The 20,955-nt window shown below is 40.7% G+C and overlaps 1 protein-coding gene across 6 annotated transcripts in view; it reads left to right on the top strand.

Moving 5' to 3' along the window:
• LOC115105311 (general transcription factor II-I repeat domain-containing protein 1-like) overlaps positions 1-20,955 on the top strand; it is a 48,359-nt gene that overhangs the window by 3,209 nt on the left and 24,195 nt on the right. For 5 of the 6 annotated variants that reach the window (XM_029627221.2, XM_029627222.2, XM_029627225.2 and 2 more), the window contains exons 2-7: positions 8,983-9,115; positions 15,728-15,869; positions 17,984-18,163; positions 19,201-19,387; positions 19,537-19,856; positions 20,215-20,298. In XM_029627221.2, the coding sequence (XP_029483081.1) occupies positions 8,983-9,115; positions 15,728-15,869; positions 17,984-18,163; positions 19,201-19,387; positions 19,537-19,856; positions 20,215-20,298 (1,046 nt within the window). The remainder of the gene's footprint in view (positions 1-8,982; positions 9,116-15,727; positions 15,870-17,983; positions 18,164-19,200; positions 19,388-19,536; positions 19,857-20,214; positions 20,299-20,955) is intronic. The other variant, XM_029627223.2, reaches the window with a different exon arrangement.

Genomic DNA, 20,955 nt, shown 5'->3' on the forward strand with positions numbered 1-20,955 from the left:
TTTATCTAGCTTGTCCTGCGTTGCATATACCATAAACATCAATGCCTTTCTTAAAATCAATACACAAGTATATATTTGTAAACCTGCATATTTAGTTAATATTGCCTGCTAATATGAATTTCTTTTAACTAGGGAAATTGTGTCACTTCTCTTGCGTTCTGTGCAAGTAGGGTATATGTAGCAGTTTGGGCCGCTTGGCTTGTTGTGAACTGTGTGAAGACCATTTCTTCCTAACAAAGACTGTAATTAATTTGCCAGAATTGTACATAATTATGACATAACATTGGAGGTTGTGCAATGTAACAGCAATATTTAGACTTAGGGATGCCACGCGTTAGATAAAATACGGAACGGTTCCGTATCTCACTGAAATAATAAATGTTTTGTTTTCTATATAATAGTTTTCCGAATCAACCATATTAATGACCTAAGGCTCGTATTTCTGTGTGTTATTATAATTAAGTCTATGATTTGATAGAGCAGTCTGAGCGGTGGTAGGTAGCAGCAGGCTCGTAAGCATTCATTCAAACAGCACTTTCCTGCATTTGCCAGCAGCTCTTCGCTGTGCTTCAAGCATTGCACTGTTTATTACTTCAAGCCTATCAACTCCCGAGATTAGGCTGGCAATACTAAAGTACCTATTAGAACATCCAATAGTCAAAGGTATATGAAATACAAATGGTATAGAGAGAAATAGTCCTATAATAACTACAACCTAAAACTTCTTACCCGGGTATATTGAAGACTCATGTTAAAAGGAACCACCAGCTTTCATATGTTCTGAGCAAGGAACTTAAACGTTAGCTTTTTTACTTGGCACATATTGCACTTTTACTTTCTTCTCCAACACTTTGTTTTTGCATTATTTAAACCAAATTGAACATGTTTCATTATTTATTTGAGACGAAATTGATTTTATTGTTGTATTATATTAAGTTAAAATAAGTGTTCATTCAGTATGGTTATATTTGTAATAATGACAATTACATCTAAAAATCGGCCGATTTAATCGGTATCGGCTTTTTTGGTCCTTCAATTATCGGTATCGGCTTTTTTGGTCCTCCAATTATCAGTATCTGCGTTGAAAAATTATAATCAGTCGACCTCTAATATATATAACCTTCTCAGGAAATAATTTCGAAGTGCCACTGAACGTGCATATTGCTTTTATTTTTGTATTTTATTTTACCAGGTATGTTGACTCACGCTGACCACACAGCTCACATGCGTGAGCGCTGCAAAATACATTTACACATACATGTTATTCAATCATTGCACTCACCCTGACCGCGCGCCTCAAAGAGCGTCTGCGTGGCCAAGCGCTAAAATAGAAATAGGTTCTATTTGTGACGCTCAACGCGCGCTATATGTCCAGCCTCTCCCATCTCCTCATTGGTTTTTAAGAGCATATACCCACGTGCCATCTCCTCATTGGTGTTTAGGAGCATATACCCACGTGGGTGATTGAAAGATGAACTGACGTCCACACTATAGTCTGTTGTAGTAATGCATCGTAAAGATGGTTGCCAACCGACATATAAAGTCCAAAGAAGTAAAAAGAAGCCCGAGGAAGGACGAGAGATGACGAGAAAGGAATTCAGTTTACCGTTTTATTTGTGGATTAATTGTCGGAATAGAGGACCTTGTGCATTTCAGGTAAAATAACAACCCAATGTTGATATCCCAGGACAAATTAGCCAGCAACAGCAAGCTAGCTAAATTGCCATAAATGTTATTAATGCTTTTCGACCTGTCCCCAAATTAATATAATTGTTTCGGAGTCTATGATATTTCAATCTGCGTGTCGGTTTCGTGTCTGGTGTGGGTGTACAAAATCAACATGCATGCGTGCGTCGGTTTGGTCAGCATGTAAGACGCCAACCTTACTAGTTACCACAGTCAGAAAGTAATATACCCAGCTTCTTTCTACAATTTCTCTTCTTAAAATGTGATTTTAAACCTAACCTTAATCACACTGATAACCTTGTGCCTAACCTTTAAATGAAGACCAAAGAACACTTTCTTTAAAAAAAACTTTTAATGCATTTTTACGATATAGCCAATGTTGACATTGTGGCTGTGGTAACTAGTGGAAACCTTACTGAAGCATGTTATTCCTACTACTCTCAATTGGCCTCCCCTTACTCACAGGGAACTTCTTAGGATCTCTCTCCCTGGACCCATCTTCCTCTACTACTCTCTTCACTGCCTCGTCATATGACATTGTACTACTTGGGGCTATATAGTGCTACCATTTTACTCACATATGTACCTACATATTTTAGCTGTGCAACCTGGAATTATTTGATTTAGATGCCCCAAGTAATAATTCTAGCTTTATTACCTCAAATATTTGTCATTGTGCTCCTAAATTTCTTTGTGTGCGCTTACAGTTTTCAACTTAGGTGTGCTCCTTGTAAAAGAAAAAAGTCCAGCATAGAACCCTGCTACTCTGACCCTGGCAACCTTGACCTGTCTTTCTCTTGCTGGACACTTTTGATCTCCAGCAATATGGGTACCCCTACAGTTAACATGCACAGCTTTCCCCACTAATACTACATATTCCTTTGTCTCATGCCCTCCTGCACACTTCTCACATCTAGGAATCTCCTTCCTACACACTGCTGCATCATGATCATAAGTGTGAACCTCAGTTGTTCCGTGTATTTGAACTAATCCAGAACTAGCTGGATCTCCAAACTGCATTCTCCTGCTCCGACGTAGCAATCATCAACCAATGTGTGCAACGTCATCGACTGCAGGTGGGCACCAGACTACTATACCATATGATGTGGTAAGCTGATACGTAAAATACTTATCCAGGTGTTATAAGATCTGGCATGCGTCAGCAACGTCTGAGCAGAGGAATGACTCATGGCTATGCCTATCCCACAACGCAGGCATAATAGCCTAGCTGATGCACGTCTACAGCCTCTGGGATCATGCCTGGCATGCCAAAGATCAACATAATTCATTAAAAGTCGTTGATCAGCACTGAGCCTAACAATTTAGATACCGTTGTGTTCTTCAAAAGGTCTCCGGGCCGTAATGGCTTGTTAAGGGGTATAAGCAAGTGTTGTGTATCAATGGCAGCGAGTGCCACAAGCCTCTTAGTGCAAAACCAGCTCAGAAAACCCTTATACCCCTTCTGAGTACATTGTAGGCTAATAACTCTGGCTAAATAATGCTTGGGCAATTATTCAACAAGTGAAGGATCAGCTTAGCCCTCTGTAGCCTGCAGAGGTTTACATGACATGAAGGAAATAACAGTGCCGGCTTCCCGGGGGGACTCAAATGGGTTAGGATGTCATTAGCTGGAGCATTTAAGCACGGCAGCTAGAGCAGCATGTTATCATTTTAAGATCAAGGCGTTACTCTCATACCAGGGAAGTGTTCTGAAGTGTAGCCATACTGTTGTGGTTATTTTTTGTTTGTTAGGTAGAGGCTAGTTTATCTCACAATCAAGGCACAGGCAAAACATTTTAGGTACTGTAGCCTGGTGGTATCATAAATGTTGTAAGACTAAGCTATATTTGGGCTACAGTCTGAAATTATTTGCTGTAAGGCAAGAGAGGCTACAATTGCAAATAGTTGAGTTGTTTTTGTTTTGTCCTTGCCAAAGGTCAAAGATGGCAATGTTTTTTTTTAGAATAGCCCTTTTGTATTCCTATATATATTATAAATTACCAAAGCAACAAACCTAAAGCTTTTTCAGTCACATGCACCTACATTAATAATTGTGTTTGACATCTACAAGTGAAATTGGAACCGGAACCATATTGGTTCATTTGCATTTTTCCATCTCAACATCAGTGACTGTCAATTTCCATGCTCTTTGTTTTGACATTTGTACTTGTGACATTGCTTTTGAAGTAGCCTCACCACTGCCAGCCAGAAAACACTTCATTTGAGTTCACTGGTGGCGGCTTTCTCTGGCTGCGAACAAAATGACGGTGCCCCCCTTCTCAATTTTTCGTGTGCTTCTGTTGCCTTAAAGATGGGAGTGAAAGAGGCCATCTATTTCGGTGGTGTAATAGTTTAAGGGGCTTATGTTTGCTGTTGGTTCAGGGGTCGGCCCTATTCAGACATGCATATTGGTGCAGTTGAGACTGTCTCTCTCTCTGCCCTCCCTCACTGTCTATGGTTTGGGGCTGCCCTGAGAGGCTAGGATAATGACTCTCAGTGTCTGGAGAGATTAAAGGCCGGAGCTGCATTGTTCAAATGCCTCGAGATTAGTTTCCAAGGAGCAGATTGCTGTTGCCATGAGAACGCAGTGCCTGGAATTAGGATTGGGGGGGGGGGGTTCTTCTTTTTTATATGCCCCACTCTTTCCATCCCACCTTTATTTACCCTTTCTTTCCTTGACTTTCTATTGACACTGATTATATTGTCCAGTTAACATGTTTGTGATGAATGTTAGGCCTACTCCCCTGCAAATAGACTAATTTACCCTTTTCTATGCCCCACCCCCTTGGTTACTGTTGAGCAAGAGCAACGTGAAGTTCATAGGTGCACATCAAATTTGGTGTCAGATGACAGCTGAGTCTATTTATTTTAAGACATACACTGTATACACTTTTTTCTAAAATGTTCCATCCTAAAAATGTGGAATTGATTTCTGTTCAAACAGATGGAAAGGTGGTCTTAGAAAACATCTAGCAGGGAAAGTCTTAAAATGTATTAGAAATACATCAAACCCCAATTATGTTTAAAAACCCTGGCAACTAATATCAACATTTTATATTGTTTTTCAGAAATTATTTTCATTCTGTAAGTAAAATAAATAAATATGTATCCTAGTGTCCTGTCAATGTGTTACCAAAAATCTACATATCTTTAAGATATTTTATAGTTTCTCTCCTTCATGAGGGAGGATAATGAAAGTTCACAAAAGTAACAAGTAAAGGTAGACCTACCAATTAGTTTGTGTTTTTGTGATAACAATTTGTTTTTTCGATTTATTAAGTAATTAAAACAAGTCATTCTGTTACCAAATTGGTAACATAAACCCTTAAAAATCGGTAACAGATGACTGCAACTGAATTGGCTACAATGGGAATTTATAGTAGTCACAAACCAGTTGGGTCACCTGCTACTATCCTCCCTTCCACTAGCATACTGTTAAGCTCAGCACAATGTTTTCTTTCTGTTTCTGTCCTGTGGTGGTCAAAACAAGAGTGTGAAAAACGTCTGGACAACCGCTCCCCCTCTCTCTTCTATCTCACTCTCTCCAGTTAATGTCAGCTTTCTCTGTCTTTTACTGACACCTACCCATGAGCCCCCTCTCTTTCCATACTGTAACCAGCCCTCTCACCCACAGAGCACCGACCGACATCAGACGATGAGAAGTAATTGAAATTTGATCAGACAAAATCTGAACCAATCATAAACGACTGTTTCACAAGTTTGGACAGCAGAGTAAAGAAAAGTAGAGTATAGTACTATACAGTAGAGTTTAGAACAGTACAGTAACTCTACTGTGCTGTACTGTGATGTCCAAACTTATGAAGCAGACGTCTATGATTGGTACAAATTTGTTCCGGACCAACCACATTTGGTCTTGTTTGAGGGAGGAGCTCATTAGAATAATAGCCAGTGTGTAGAATAATACCCAAACATGCAAAGGAGGCTAGGAAATGTTTCTACCTTCTGTGTACCTATTTAGGATACATCACCATGAAGAGAATGATATTCATAATTATGCATTTCTGTATAGTGCACATCAGAGACCCATGATGTCATTCTGTTACCATCATTCTGTTACTGGGTCTTAATCCACTTCAGTTACTGTATTACAATAAACAAAATAGAGGTGTCATCATAGCTGACACTCCACTCCGTTTTTGGAAAATGTGGTCACATAAACGGAGGGAGATTTTACCGTCATTCTGTTATCAAACTATACATCTGCACAGTTTTTCGAGTAAATGTGTTTGTTATATTTTCAGTGGAAATTGTTCAAAGTAATCAGTGTGAATAGAGTTGTATGGTTTGTTTAACTTTGCAATCAATGGTTTTTGTTTGACATTCTTTTAAAGTGAAAAATCGGAATATCAGCGTCATTGGAACATTGCCCTGTGACAACTCGGACAACATTTTTCTGGGAAGCCCAATTCCCCGTTCAAGCTAGTGGACTGTGTTTTTATTACTCGGTGAAAATAAAACACAAACTAACCTTTGCTAATCAGGAGCCTCTCGGATATGTTGTGGTGGACTGTTATAACAATAGCTTCACTGGAACCTGGTAAAATATATTTTTTTAGTGTGGCTAGCCACTGGATGACTGAATGCACTGTGTCAGCATGTAGCTACTAACCACTTTTGGAGCTAATGAATGATCTCAAATCATATCCTGATGTCGACAGCAGATGAGGGTTAAATACATAATATAGCTAACTTAGCTAGCTAACATACATTTGGTGAAAACAAGGTATAATTAACTGGCTAACTAGCATTAGCAGCATTTTCAATGGTGGCCAGTGCAGCTAGCTAACAGTTTGTAACAGTTGCCATCAAATGGAGCACTGTGATTGATTGGGTGGGATTTAGCGAAGGTTCAAACGGCTGTCCGTTTTCCAAATGACATTGAACATTTAGGGCTGTTATGGTCATGGGATTTTGGGTGACTGTTATTTGTCAGCCAAATGACTGCGGTGATTGCTATAAAATATGCACTTTTTCTCTTTTCCACCGCTCCTGAATGCGGGGGGGCTCAACTGAAGACTTGTTTGCTACAACACCTTGCTTGTTTCCACAAAGAACTAGAAAGTTTCACCACATTGTTACCATGGAAACGGACTCAACCACGGGAATGCCTGTATATCCCATCCATAGATATCCACTGAGTGTACAAAACATTAAGAACTTGTTAAATCCACTTCAATCAGTGTAGATGGAGGAGAGGAGATGGGTTAAAGAAGGATTTTTAAGCCTTGAGACATGGATTGTGTATGTGTGCCATTCGGAGGGTGAATGTGCAAGACAACATATTTAAGTGCCTTTGAACGGGGTATGGTAGTAGGTGCCAGGTGGACCGGTTTGAATGTGTCAAGAACTGCAGCGCTGTTGGGTTTTTCACGCTCAACAGTTTCGTATGGGTATTAAGAATGGTCCACCACCCAAGGACATCCAGCCAACTTGACACAACTGTGGGAAGCGTTGGAGTCAACATGGGCCAGCATCCCTGTGGAACGCTTTCGACACCTAGTGGAATCCATGCCCCGACGAATTGAGGCTGTTCTGAGGGGGAAAAAAGGGGTGCAACTCAATATTAGGAAGGTGTTCCCAATGTTTTGTACACTCAGTGTAGCATGACCATACTATTTTTAAGGTCCCCGTCTTCAGTCAGATGTTCGTTTCACATACACAAAAAAGCATAAAGCATTTATGATGATCTTCATCTATAATCGCCTGTTACACGATTATACAATTTCCGTGCCAGCCCTAAATTCGAAATTAGGCCTAATCAGGAGCAAATGGAATTTGGGTACATTTTTCTTTCAATTCCAACCTCTACAGGTATTTGCTGAGCTACCTTCTAAGGAGAGCAAATGAAGGATGAAGAGATTCAAATAAATATTCAGAGCTATCTTTAATTGGCTGACAAAGGCTTATTGTAATTAGCTACTTTCGCATGTGTGTGACGGATTTGGGTATTAGCATATTACATGGAGGGTATTACCGCCACTTTTAAAAGCCTCTTAATGAGAATAAACTCCACCCAAATGACCCCCATCCAACTGCCATGTTTTATCACTATTCAAAATGCAGCCAAACCCTGTTGTCAAATCAAATGGGCTTCTTGTTGTTTTATTGGTGCGATGAATGGCAGATCAACGTCGTGTGCATTTGGTTACTGCTCAATAATTTGTAGGCTTTAGCTACCTTAAATGGCAGGACATGACTTTGTCTACCTAGCATATGCCATATACTTAGACCATGGGTACACAACCTCCTTTTCTACAGACGTGGTTAAAACTGAATCATTGTTCAGTGTTTTACTCAGAACCGAGCTCTGGGGTGAAGTTTCCCCTAGGTACAGATCTGGGATCACCAATCATAACATCAACCACTAGTGAGTACAATTCTAAACTGACCCTAGATCACCCTAGTGGTAAGAGCGTTTGAATAGTAACCGAAAGGTTGCAAGTTCAAATCCCCGAGCTGACAAGGTACAAATCTGTCATTCTGCCCCTGAACAGGCAGTTAACCCACTGTTCCTAGGCTGTCATTGAAAACAAGAATTTTGTTCTAAACTGACTTGCCTAGTTAAATATAGGTCAAATAAAAAATAAAAATACATGTGTAATGTGGGTATTTCAGTGTTTGGACCCCAGGAAGAGTAGCTTACTGCCTTGGCAGGCCAAAAAATGTATGGAAGTAAATAGGATATTTCCACGTCAAAGGTATATGGGTCATTAATTCTTTAAGCATCTGGTACAAATGTTGCCCCTGGCGATTCTTGTTCTCCCTTTGTCACATATCTGATAACATCACAGACATAATTGGCATTATTAAGCTTTGCAGTCAGAGCTCATAACCTCATTGCATCACTAGATTTGATATTGACAGCACATATAACAAATCCTGATTGAGCCTAACAAGAAACTGACAAAACCATTACATTCATTACATTACGACAGGGTAGCCTAGTGGTTAGAGAGTTGGGCTAATAACCGGAAGGTTGCAAGTTCAAATCCCCGAGCTGACAAGGTACAAATCTGTCGTTCTGCTCCTGAACAGGCAGTTAACCCACTGTTCCTAGGCCGTCATTGAAAATAAGAATTTGTTCTTAACTGACTTGCCTAGTTAAATAAAGGTAAAATAAAAAGAAAAGGTGTAGGAGCAACTTCATCCTACTCCCAGAAGTGACTGATGGGATGCAGACGAGATACCATCCACATTTATGTAATCTACACAGGCAGACACAAATAACTGTTTCGGTTCATCTTCTTGAAAGCCCTCTATTTTGTGTCCCCCCAGAAGAGGAATGGCACAGATGAGGAAGTCTGGATGTGACGGGATAAGGACTAACTCCCGGACTGAGCTGTGGGTCCCACAGGTGTCGGCCAGACAGGAGATCCTCACCAGCCTAGTGGCTGCGCTGGACTCAGTGGTAGGAACCACTAACACACAGACATACACAAACGTTATTAGTTTTACCATGGAAAAAACATGAAAGATTGATTTGTCAGGCAGTGTTATTTCAATGACTTCTTACAAAATCAAATTTGGCAATTCCATGGGAGCTGAAAATATTTTTGGTAATTTGGATTGTTCTGGCAATTCTCACATTGGCAGGATGGATATTTGAAATGCTTTTTACATTTGTTTTGCAAACCATTAAAACATCATGATTAAAGTGGCCATTTTTGGCTATTTCTTTTAGACCTATACATGCCTCCTGTAAGACCCTATGATCTGTGAACTACATGATACAGACAACATCTTGGTGTCATTATACTCCTTATGGTGTTCTCTCAAATATATGTATTGATTCCAAATTAAAATGTCACATTAATTTATTCAACATTAAAAATATTAATTTCTCAAAACTACCCATTTTAAGACTTTGTTTAGAACAATATACTCTAGAATTACATCAAATTGCCAGAGTGGGCTCTCTGCTAATTGTGAAGATATGCTACATTTTCTGAGCACCACCAACACAGTGAATGGGAAAAGAAATTCAAAGGGAACTCCCGCTGCTGGTCACTTGCTGAATGTGCAATCCTAAAGGAGACTGATTGTGGTTAATGTTAATTTATATGTATAAAATGGGTCATATCATGAAAGGGTAACTCAACCCCAATTTCAGCCTTTGCCTAACCCCCTTCAATTAAAAAATGCAGTCAGGGGAGAAGTTGTGGGTGGGGGAAATTGCTCATAAACATTCATTTTGGGTGTGGATAAACATAGTTGTACCTGATCCCAACACTTTCTCACTAAAGCGTACTTACCAGAAGTCCACTGGCACGCTCTGATAATAAAATTATGTGCAACGCGAGCAGTTACGGCTCTGTACAGTTAGCTCACTGTGGTAAGGTACCAACCAAGTTTCTGACATTACATTTTCATTTTAGCAGACGCTCTTAACCAGAGCAACTTACAGGAGCAATTATCGTTAGGTGCCTTGCTCAAGGGCACATCGACAGATTTTTCATCTAGTCTGCTGGGGATTCAAACCAGAGACCTTTTAGGTTACAGGCCCACCGCTCTTACCGCTAGGCTAGCTGTCGCCCCATCTATTGCCACTTGCGGTGTAAGTTCGAATACCCCATGGGGCACAAAATACATATTTTGAAATTTGTATTTTTGGTACTGTGTTGGGAAGAAAAGTGCAATCGTCACCTTAAATGAAGATTAGATGGTCAATTCAATCCAGACCGCATTGCTGGGGCGGCAGGGTAGCCTAGTGGTTAGAGTGTTGGACTAGTAACCAAAAAGTTGCAAGTTCAAATCCCCCAGCTGACAAGGTACACATCTGTCGTTCTGCCCCTGAACAGGCAGTTAACCCACTGTTCCTAGGTGGTCATTGAAAATAAGAATTTGTTCTTAACTGACTTGCTTAGTTAAATAAAGGTAAAATAAATAAATTATATTTTAAAAAATTGCAATATTTATGCTGTACCTATTTTTACAATGGTCAAATGAACTAAGATTGGTTTTGGGTACTGTATAAAAACCTACAACTGCTGCCGATGTGACCCCTCTCACAGGTATAATTTGACTTTTTTTAGAAGTGTGTGGGCACTGTATGAATGTTGTAAATAAGGGAGTAGCATTCACAACCATTGAACTATGAGCTAACTCTTCGTGGACTGTGCCACCAATCAGTAATAGTGGTTGGTAAAAAAAATACAACAATTTAACATGACCACCATTGTCATCTATTTCATTGTTACGATGGTGGTAGCTACGAATATAAACGTATAGTCCTCATAGCCTACATTTTTTTTCTTCGTAAAAACACCGATGTGTATGAAACAGTAAGCAAAAACATTGAATTTGGTCATATGCGGAAATGTTCCTTACACTCCACTTACCAGGACCATTGCCAAATTGGGAGCGCTGTCACCTGCTTTTATAATGCCTTGAGGTGTTACCACCCAGAAGAGTTTATTTCATACCGAACCCCTCCCTTGAGATGACATAGAGGGACCTTCTCAAGGTGCCTCTCTACATCATGATTTCAATGGTAGAGTTGAACCGCTAGTGGCAAAAGGAGCTAGATTTACTACTAAAATAGCAAAAAATAGCACTTTTGTAGCGAACTGTCAAAATGAAGAACAGAATTGGAATGTTTCACTAGAATGCCAAGAGTGTGCAAAGCTGTCACAAGGGCAAAGGGTGGCAACTTTGAAGAATCTCAAATATATTTGGACTTGTTAAACACTTTTTGGTTACTAAATGATTCCATATGTGTTAATTCATAGTTTTACATTCCTAACTATTCTACAATGTAGAACATAGTAAAAAAAATATATATTTACAGTTGAAGTCGGAAGTTTACATACACTTCGATTGGAGTCATTAAAACTTGTTTTTCAACCACTCTACAAATTTCTTGTGAACAAGCTATAGTTTTGGCAAGTCAGATACGACATCAACTTTATGCATGACACAAGTCATTGTTCCAACAATTGTTTACAGACAGATTATTTCACCTATAATTCAATGTATCACAATTCCAGTGGGTCAGACGTTTACATACACTAAGTTGACTGTGCCTTTAAACAGCTTGGAAAATTCCAGAAAATGTCATGGCTTTAGAAGCTTCTGACATAATTTAGAAGCTTCTGACATAATTTGTGTCTATTGAAGGTGAACTTGTGGATGTATTTCAAGGCCTACCTTCAAAATCAGTGCCTCTTTGCTTGACATCATGGGAAAAAAATCAGCTAAGACTTCAGAAAAAAATGGTAGACCTCCACAAGTCTGGTTCATCCTTGGGAGCAATTTCCAAACGCCTGAAGGTACCATGTTTATCTGTACAAACAATAGTACGCAAGTATAAACACCATGGGACCACGCAGCCGTCATACCGCTCAGGAAGGAGACGTGTTCTGTCTCCTAGAGATGAACATACTTTGGTGCGAAAAGTGCAAATCAATCCCAGAACAGCAGCAAAGGACCTTGTGAAGATGATGGAGGAAACGGGAACAAAAGTATCGATATCCACAGTGAAACGAGTCCTATATCGACTTAAAAGGCCGCTCAGCAAGGAAGAAGCTACTGCTCCAAAACCGCCATAAAAAAGTCAGACTAAGGCTTGCAACTGCACATGGGGACAAAGATCGTAATTTTTCTGATTAACCAAAAATTGAACTGTTTGGTCATAATGACCATCGATATGTTTGGAGGTAAAAAGGGGGAGGCTTGCGAGCCGAAGAACACCATCCCAACCGTAAAGCACGGGAGTGGCAGCATCATGTTCTGCGGGTGCTTTGCTGCAGGAGAGACTCATGCACTTCACAAAATAGAGGGCATCGTGAGGCAGGGAAATTATGTGGATATATTGAAGCAACATCTCAAGACATCAGTCAGGAAGTTAAACTTTGGTCGCAAATGGGTCTTCCAAATGGACAATGACCCCAAGCATACTTCCAAAGTTGTGGCAAAATGGCTTAAGGACAACAAAGTCAAGGTATTGGAGAGGCCATCACAAAGCCCTGACCTCAATTCTATAGAAAATGTGTGGGCAGAACTGAAAAAGCATGCAAGGAGGCCAACAAACCTTATTCAGTTACACCAGCTCTGTCAGGAGGAATGGGCCAAAATTCACCCAACTTATTGTGGGAAGCTTGTGGAAGGCTACCCAAAACATTTGACCCAAGTGAAACAATTTAAAGGCAATGCTACCAAATAGTAATTGAGTGTATGTAATCTTCTGAACTACTGGGAATGTGATGAAAGAAATAATAGCTGAAATAAATCATTCTCTCTACTATTATTCTGACATTTCACATTCTTAAAATAAACTGGTGATCCTAACTGACCTAAGAGACAGGGAATTTTTACAAGGATTAAATGTCAGGAATTGTGAACAACTGAGTTTAAATGTATTTGGCTAAGGTGTATGTAAACTTCCGACTTCAACTGTATATATATATATCGAAATTAGTAGGTGTGTCCAAACTTTCGACTTGTACTGTATATACACTGCTCAAAAAAATAAAGGGAACACTAAAATAACACATCCTAGATCTGAATGAAATATTCTTCTGAAATACTTTTTTCTTTACATAGTTGAATGTGCTGACAACAAAATCACACAAAAATTATCAACCCATGGAGCTCTGGATTTGGAGTCACACTCAAAATTAAAGTGGAAAACCACACTACAGGCTGATCCAACTTTGATGTAATGTCCTTAAAACAAGTCAAAATGAGGCTCAGTAGTGTGTGTGGCCTCTACGTGCCTGTATGACCTCCCTACAATGCCTGGGCATGCTCCTGATGAGGTGGCGGATGGTCCCCTGAGGGATCTCCTCCCAGACCTGGACTAAAGCATCCGCCAACTCCTGGACAGTCTGTGGTGCAATGTGGCGTTGGTGGATGGAGCAAGACATGATGTTCCAGATGTGCTCAATTGGATTCAGGTCTGGGGAACGGGCGGGTCAGTCCATAGCATCAATGCCTTCCTCTTGAAGGAACTGCTGACACACTCCAGCCACATGAGGTCTAGTATTGTCTTGCATTAGGAGGAACCCAGGGCCAACCGCACCAGCATATGGTCTCACAAGGGGTCCGAGGATCTCATCTCGGTACCTAATGGCAGTCAGGCTACCTCTGGCGAGTACATGGAGGGCTGTGCGGCCCCCCAAAGAAATGCCACCCCACACCATGACTGACCCACTGCCAAACCGGTCATGCTGGAGGATGTTGCAGGCAGCAGAACGTTCTCCACGGCGTCTCCAGATTCTGTCACGTCTGTCACATGTGCTCAGTGTGAACCTGCTTTCATCTGTGAAGAGCCCAGGGCGCCAGTGGCGAATTTGCCAATCTTGGTGTTCTCTGGCAAATGCCAAATGTCCTGCACGGTGTTGGGCTGTAAGCACAACCCCCACCTGTGGATGTCGGGCCCTCATACCACCCTCATGGAGTCTGTTTCTGACTGTTTGAGCAGACACATGCACATTTGTGGCCTGCTGGAGGTCATTTTGCAGGGCTCTGGCAGTGCTCCTCCTGCTCCTCCTTGCACAAAGGCGGAGGTAGCGGTCCTGCTGCTGGGTTGTTGCCCTCCTACGGCCTCCTCCACGTCTCCTGATGTACTGGCCTGTCTCCTGGTAGTGCCTCCATGCTCTGGACACTACGCTGACAGACACAGCAAACCTTCTTGCCATGCCATCCTGGATGAGCTGCACTACCTGAGCCACTTGTGTGGGTTGTAGACTCCGTCTCATGCTACCACTAGAGTGAAAGCACCGCCAGCATTCAAAAGTGACCAAAACATCAGTCAGGAAGCATAGGAATTGAGAAGTGGTCTGTGGTCACCACCTGCAGAACCACTCCTTTATTGGGGGTGTCTTGCTAATTGCCTATAATTTCCATGTGAAATTTGTCAATCAGTGTTGCTTCCTAAGTGGACAGTTTGATTTCATAGAAGTGTGATTGACTTGGAGTTACATTGTGTTGTTTAAGTGTTCCCTTTATTTTTTTGAGCAGTGTATATTTAAAAACAAATTGGCGTCAGAAAACATTGTGAAGTAAACCACTGTGTAATATAGTTAAATATGTGTACATGCCAATACAACCAAAAGTATTTATACAGCAAACATGGCTAGGGATTGTAAGAAGTTGGAAGAAGAGTCAATGAATAGAACAATATTCTAAATGTTGATTAAGTGTACTTTGAGCCTCACAGTAACACTAAGAAATGTTTTTCTTTATTCACTCTGAAGCTGTGTTCGAATACTCATACTAACCGTACTATTTGTGACGTAAAGTGATAATGTAGTATGCTTATTGGTCATAGTATGGATGTTAGTGGTATGCCAAAAGATGTTCTACATTCGCCAAAATACGAAGTATACAAGGAGTGGACACTATTTCCAGGCTCTTAGGGCCCATAATGTAATTATTCAGAAAATGGGTGTGGATTCACAACATTTTCAGATTTGAAGAAAATTGAGGAAAATATACTGCTGAAGTCCGACGAGAGCGGATTCAAATTCATTGCATTAACTAATTATGACAACTGTTGAGCAATGTAATGACTTTTCAAATAAGTTCCACGTTATGGCCTTACAAACTACATAGCATATAATTTCTGCAGTTGCTTGTATATACCGATATGTAACGTTAGTTGGCTACTAACACATCAAACTTGACAGTATATTAACTATATGCTATCTAACGACCCAACATTTATTGACTTGATTATTCACGTCATTCTTAGCTTAGTTAAGTGGTATAGTCGTTATGCTTTCTCAATGGACATTGTTATTGAAGTCGTAAGATGTCTAGCTAGTAATTTGTCCGCTATGTTAACAATCTAGTAAGAAGTTGCATAGCAACAGCATCTACTTCCGGTAGAAAGGCGAAGTGCTAGTACACTCAACTGAAATGATACCGTTCATTTACAGTATACTAAAATGAACTAATAGTATGTAGTATATACTCATTAAATATGTAGTATACAGTTTGTTAGTATGGGTTTTCGAACACAGCTTTAGTCTTGCTTGAGAAGGTGACCTATGACCTTGTCTTTTAACCTGTGTTCCAGTGTACAGCCATGTCAAAGCTCAATGCCGAAGTGGCTTGCGTCACAGTGCACGAGGACAGCGTGATCGCCGTGGGAACAGAAAAGGGAAGAGCTTTCCTCAACTCACGGAGGGAAATACAAACAGACTTCCACAAGTTTTGCAGTGAGTGCTTCGCTGTGTACTGGGCAAAAAAGATGAATCGGGTATAATTTGCCCAAATCACATAACACGATATGGCTACATTTTTCACTTGGAGCACAATTGCTACAACATTTTCCTCACAGGTCCTGCTTTTGTCTTAGAGTTGAACTTAGTTTTTTTTTATTTTATCTGCGCCTAAAAAGGTTTTGTCTTATTTAAGTCTTATTTAAGTAATTCAATCTCTAGTTTTACATTTACATTTGAGTCATTTAGCATTTGCTCTTATCCGGAGTGTAGAACCATTTTTATTGTTTGTATCTCTGTAATGTGTCTCTATCCATGTAACTGTATACTGAATGTATCTGTATACCTTTAAAAAAATGGGACCACAATGGAAATAAGTCCCTGACTTTATTGTGCAATCCCAGTCAAGTAAAAAAAAAAAAAATGATGTACTGTGTAAATATGTATATATATATATTTTTTATTGATAAATAAATCTATCATTCAATTCTAAAGCAATTGAGAACCAGAATAGCCCAACTTTGAGTGAAACTGGCAAGGTGAAAAGTGGAGATGTACAGTGAGGGGAAAAGTATTTGATCCCCTGCTGATTTTGTACGTTTGCCCACTGACAAAGAAATGATCAGTCTATAATTGTAATGGTAGGTTTACTTGAACAGTGAGAGACAGAATAACAACAACAAAAATCAGAAAAACGCATGTCAAAAATGTTATAAATTGATTAGCATTTTAATGAAGGAAATAAGTATTTGACCCCCTCTCAATCAGAAAGATTTCTGGCTCCCAGGTGTCTTTTATACAGGTAAAGAGCTGAGATTAGGAGCACACTCTTAAAGGAAGTGCTCCTAATCTCAGCTTGTTACCTGTATAAAAGACACCTGTCCACAGATGCAATCAATCAATCAATCAGATTCCAAACTCTCCACCATGGCCAGGACCAAAGAGCTCTCCAAGGATGTCAGGGACAAGATTGTAGACCTACACAAGGCTGGAATGGGCTACAAGACCATCGCCAAGCAGCTTGGTGAGAAGGTGACAACAGTTGGTGCGATTTTTCGCAAATGGAAGAAACACAAAAGAACTGTCAATCTCCCTCGGCCTGGGGCTCCGTGCAAGATCTCACCTCGTGGAGTTGCAATGATCATGAGAACGGTGAGGAATCAGCCCAGAACTACACGGGAGGATCTTGTCAATGATCTCAAGGCAGCTGGGACCATAGTCACCAAGAAAACAATTGGTAACACACTACGCCGTGAAGGACTGAAATCCTGCATAGCCCGCAAGGTCCCCCTGCTCAAGAAAGCATATATACATGCCCGTCTGAAGTTTTCCAATGAACATCTGAATGATTCAGAGAACAACTGGGTGAAAGTGTTGTGGTCAGATGAGACCAAAATGGAGCTCTTTGGCAACTCAACTCGCCGTGTTTGGAGGAGGAGGAATGCTGCCTATGACCCCAAGAGGTGGAAACATTATGTTTGTGGGTGTTTTTCTGCTAAGGGGAAAGGACAACTTCACCGCATCAAAGGGGCGATGGACAGGGCCATGTACCATCAAATCTTCGGTGAGAACCTCCTTCCCTCAGCCAGGGCATTGAAAATGGGTCGTGGATGAGTATTCCAGCATGACAATGACCCAAAACTCACGGCCAAGGCAACAAAGGAGTGGCTCAAGAAGAAGCACATTAAGGTCCTGGAGTGGCCTAGCCAGTCTCCAGACCTTAATCCCATAGAAAATCTGTGGAGGGAGCTGAAGGTTCGAGTTGCCAAACGTCAGCCTCGAAACCTTAATGACTTGGAGAATATCTGCAAAGAGGAGTGGGACAAAATCCCTTCTGAGATGTGTGCAAACCTGGTGGCCAACTACAAGAAACGTCTGACCTCTGTGATTGCCAACAAGGGTTTTGCCACCAAGTACTAAGTCATGTTTTGCAGACGTGTTTTTCTGGATTTTTTTTTGTGTTATTCTGTCTCACTGTTCAAGTAAACCTACCATTACAATTATAGACCGATCATTTCTTTGTCAGTGGGCAAACGTACAAAATCAGCAGGGGATCAAATACTTTTTTCCCTCACTGTATGCCTTTAGTTTCTCATGCTTGATTCTTTCAGGGGTGCACTGTCTGCAAGGGCTGACCACAGTGAATGCCCCCCATGCCAAAGTCCAGGAGAGTGAATCCAGCAAGCTTGGCAAAGAGGGCGGGCACGGCAAACAAAGGGCGTCAACAGATGCCCACTCTAACATCTTTGTCTTGAGGAAAATGGTGGAGGAAGTCTTCAGTGTGCTTTACAGTAAGGGCTTCAACATACCTCACCAAACAAAGATATCATTTTTTTAGGCCTGCGCTATTGGAATTATTTATATTTTCTAATTTAACTTCCTAATTTCTACCTTCTCATAATTGAAATCAAATGTCAAACACATGATTGAATGTTAATATTTACAGTAATTTGACAAGCAACAAAGTTTCAGATGAAACGTTCCTTTTCTAATCTCTACCTTCTCATAACTAAAATCCTATTTCTGACACGTGATTGAATGTTTTTCTATTGTCAAATCAAACTTTATTTGTCTCGTGTACAGGATGCAACAGTTGTAAAACAGTCCAGCGAAATGCTTGCTTACAAGCTGTTTCTCAATAATGCAGCTTGTAAGTAAGCATTTCGCTGGACTGTTTTACACATGTTGATTTTTTAAATTTTATTTCATGTGATTAGTAATTCATTTACGTCTGTCCCTCATTTTAAGGTCAACCCTCTTATGTGAACTAAACTCATTTATTATTGTGAAACTATTCCTTAAAAAAAAAGAAAAAATCTAAAGCAACATTGAACATCTAATAGTCAAATCATAGTGTAAAAGCAGGTGGAGCTTGCATTCAATTGCCACTTCCTGTTGCACACAGCAAGCTTCCATTCCTCCTGCCACAAGGGGGTTTTATGGCTGATTTAAGATGAAATCATCAACCTTGTTATTGTCAACCCTGTAACTTTCTTTGGCACATAATAGGAACTTAATATCGTTTTTTTGAGATGGGGATAACTAATAGTTTTTATGATGTTGACATAATTTTTTAATTAGGTGAAATCAAAAAAACATTTGACCAAGTTACACTTCTCAAAAGGCACCGAATTAGTGGAACGACCCAGTAATAATAACAATAGAAGCAGCAGTGTATATATTATAGGTGAACGTGCATGTGTCAGTCATTTGACATGTCCTTTTCTAATTTTTAGCATCTCACAACAGAAAGCATGTTTCTGACAAGACATGGAATGTTGCCATTTACAGTCATTTGACATGCTGTATGTATGTGATAATTTTCCAGGTGAGGCTGTTGGGAAGAGCAATAGCCTAGTCCCTGTGCCTTATGAGTGGATCCTGAAGGACCCCAGCTCTGTGGTGGCCCACGGCCTGCCTGAGGGGATCGCCCTGAGGAAACCTGCTGAGTATAACACCAAGACCTTAATGAAGATCCTGGAGCAGAGCAACCGCATCTACTTCACTGTCAAAAGGTGATCTCACTCTATACAGTACTTCATGACGTACCTGCATAAATGGCAGAAGTAAGGCAGCATAATTAGGATTGATCCAGGGCTGGTCTTGTTATTGACACACAGCTTTATCTTCTCCTGTTTCCTTCTTCTTCATCATCTGTTTATAGGGGAACAGAGGAGCCTAAGTCCAGTGCCGGCAACGTCAGCAACCACAACTCCTTCTCGGGCACCACCAAGATCCTAGCCAAATACGGCCCAGCCTCCAAGCCTGCCTCCACCGCCCAGGAATTGTCCACCGCATCAGTCTCGACCAGCAACTCCATGCTCTCCAGCTTCCTGTATGGCATGCCCATGTCCTCCCTGCCGCACCCTGACGGCAAGCTGGACCTCAAGCCCACGTCCCTCCTCAACATGGACAAAGACCGCCTGGGGGCCTGGGTGGCAGGGGCGGATAAAGGGACGGCCGCCAAGGACAGTTCCGACAATGGTAAGATATATAACGTGACCCCACAGGAAGAAGCTGTTGCTAAGGTAGCAGATGATGGAGATCCAGGTTACTACTGACAAACCCTTCACCATTTTGAGTCACCGTTCATTTTCTGTCTCTGTAATTTAATTAATTTGGCAGGGTTACTATTCTCCCTGTCATTTTTGCTAGTGGTTATACTACTGGCTGTCATTTCACATAATTTACTTGATCGAGAATCACTTTTGATTATGGACATTTTCATTTTTCAAAATTTGCTTGGCCTTGAAAGCATAATTTAATGGCTTTAAAATGATCTTTTGATGCTACCCTTGTGAGTATGTTTATCAATGTTTAATTTCTGGCATTTTGCGGATAGTACTCCAAGGGGAGTTGGGCCAGAGTCCTCCCAGCATCCACGTCTCCAAGCGCCTCCTGTTTTCCCTCGTACATGAGAAGTCAGGTAGGCTTGAACTGGAACTGGACACAGACAGTAGGCCTGTAGGCCACATACTTTTCTCACCAACCCGTTTGTGCTGTCTCAGATATTTTCCATTCACATTGTTCATGGATGTAGCGTCTATGGTGGATGTGTAACAGGTACAGCTTAGCTCAGTTTGACTCTGCCCAGTAGTGTGAAACATTTTTTTTTTAAAGGGGTCTTTGGGCATCTCACCCCACCCCCCTGCCAGACAATACATATACTCTACATCCGGGTATAGACAATCTCTCAAATGTGGTCTTAGAGAATGACTTGTCGGCTCACTTAATGGCTCTTTTTTTCATGTGAATCCCACATTGCAGTTTATTAAAAACCAATGGTTTTTCACTCACGCTATAGACTTCTCTCCTTTGTTGTATGACATGATTGAGAATTATAGTTTTTAATTTGTTAAACTTTGATTTCATATAATTTTTTACATTTTACACAGTGGTATGGCATTACCAAAATGTATTGCAGATTAGAGTGAAGCAAAACAGTGCACTCACACAGAGTATCTGCACACGTGCACAGTTGTGCTTCATGCTGCTGGAACATGATAGCTGCCAGACCAAAACAGTGTGAAGTTTATGCTAGCGTGTCATACTCTTAAGTTGTTGCGGAAGTCTGATTTTAATT

Source organism: Oncorhynchus nerka, linkage group LG22, assembly GCF_034236695.1.
Source record: "Oncorhynchus nerka isolate Pitt River linkage group LG22, Oner_Uvic_2.0, whole genome shotgun sequence".
Classification (NCBI taxonomy): Eukaryota; Metazoa; Chordata; class Actinopteri; order Salmoniformes; family Salmonidae; genus Oncorhynchus; species Oncorhynchus nerka.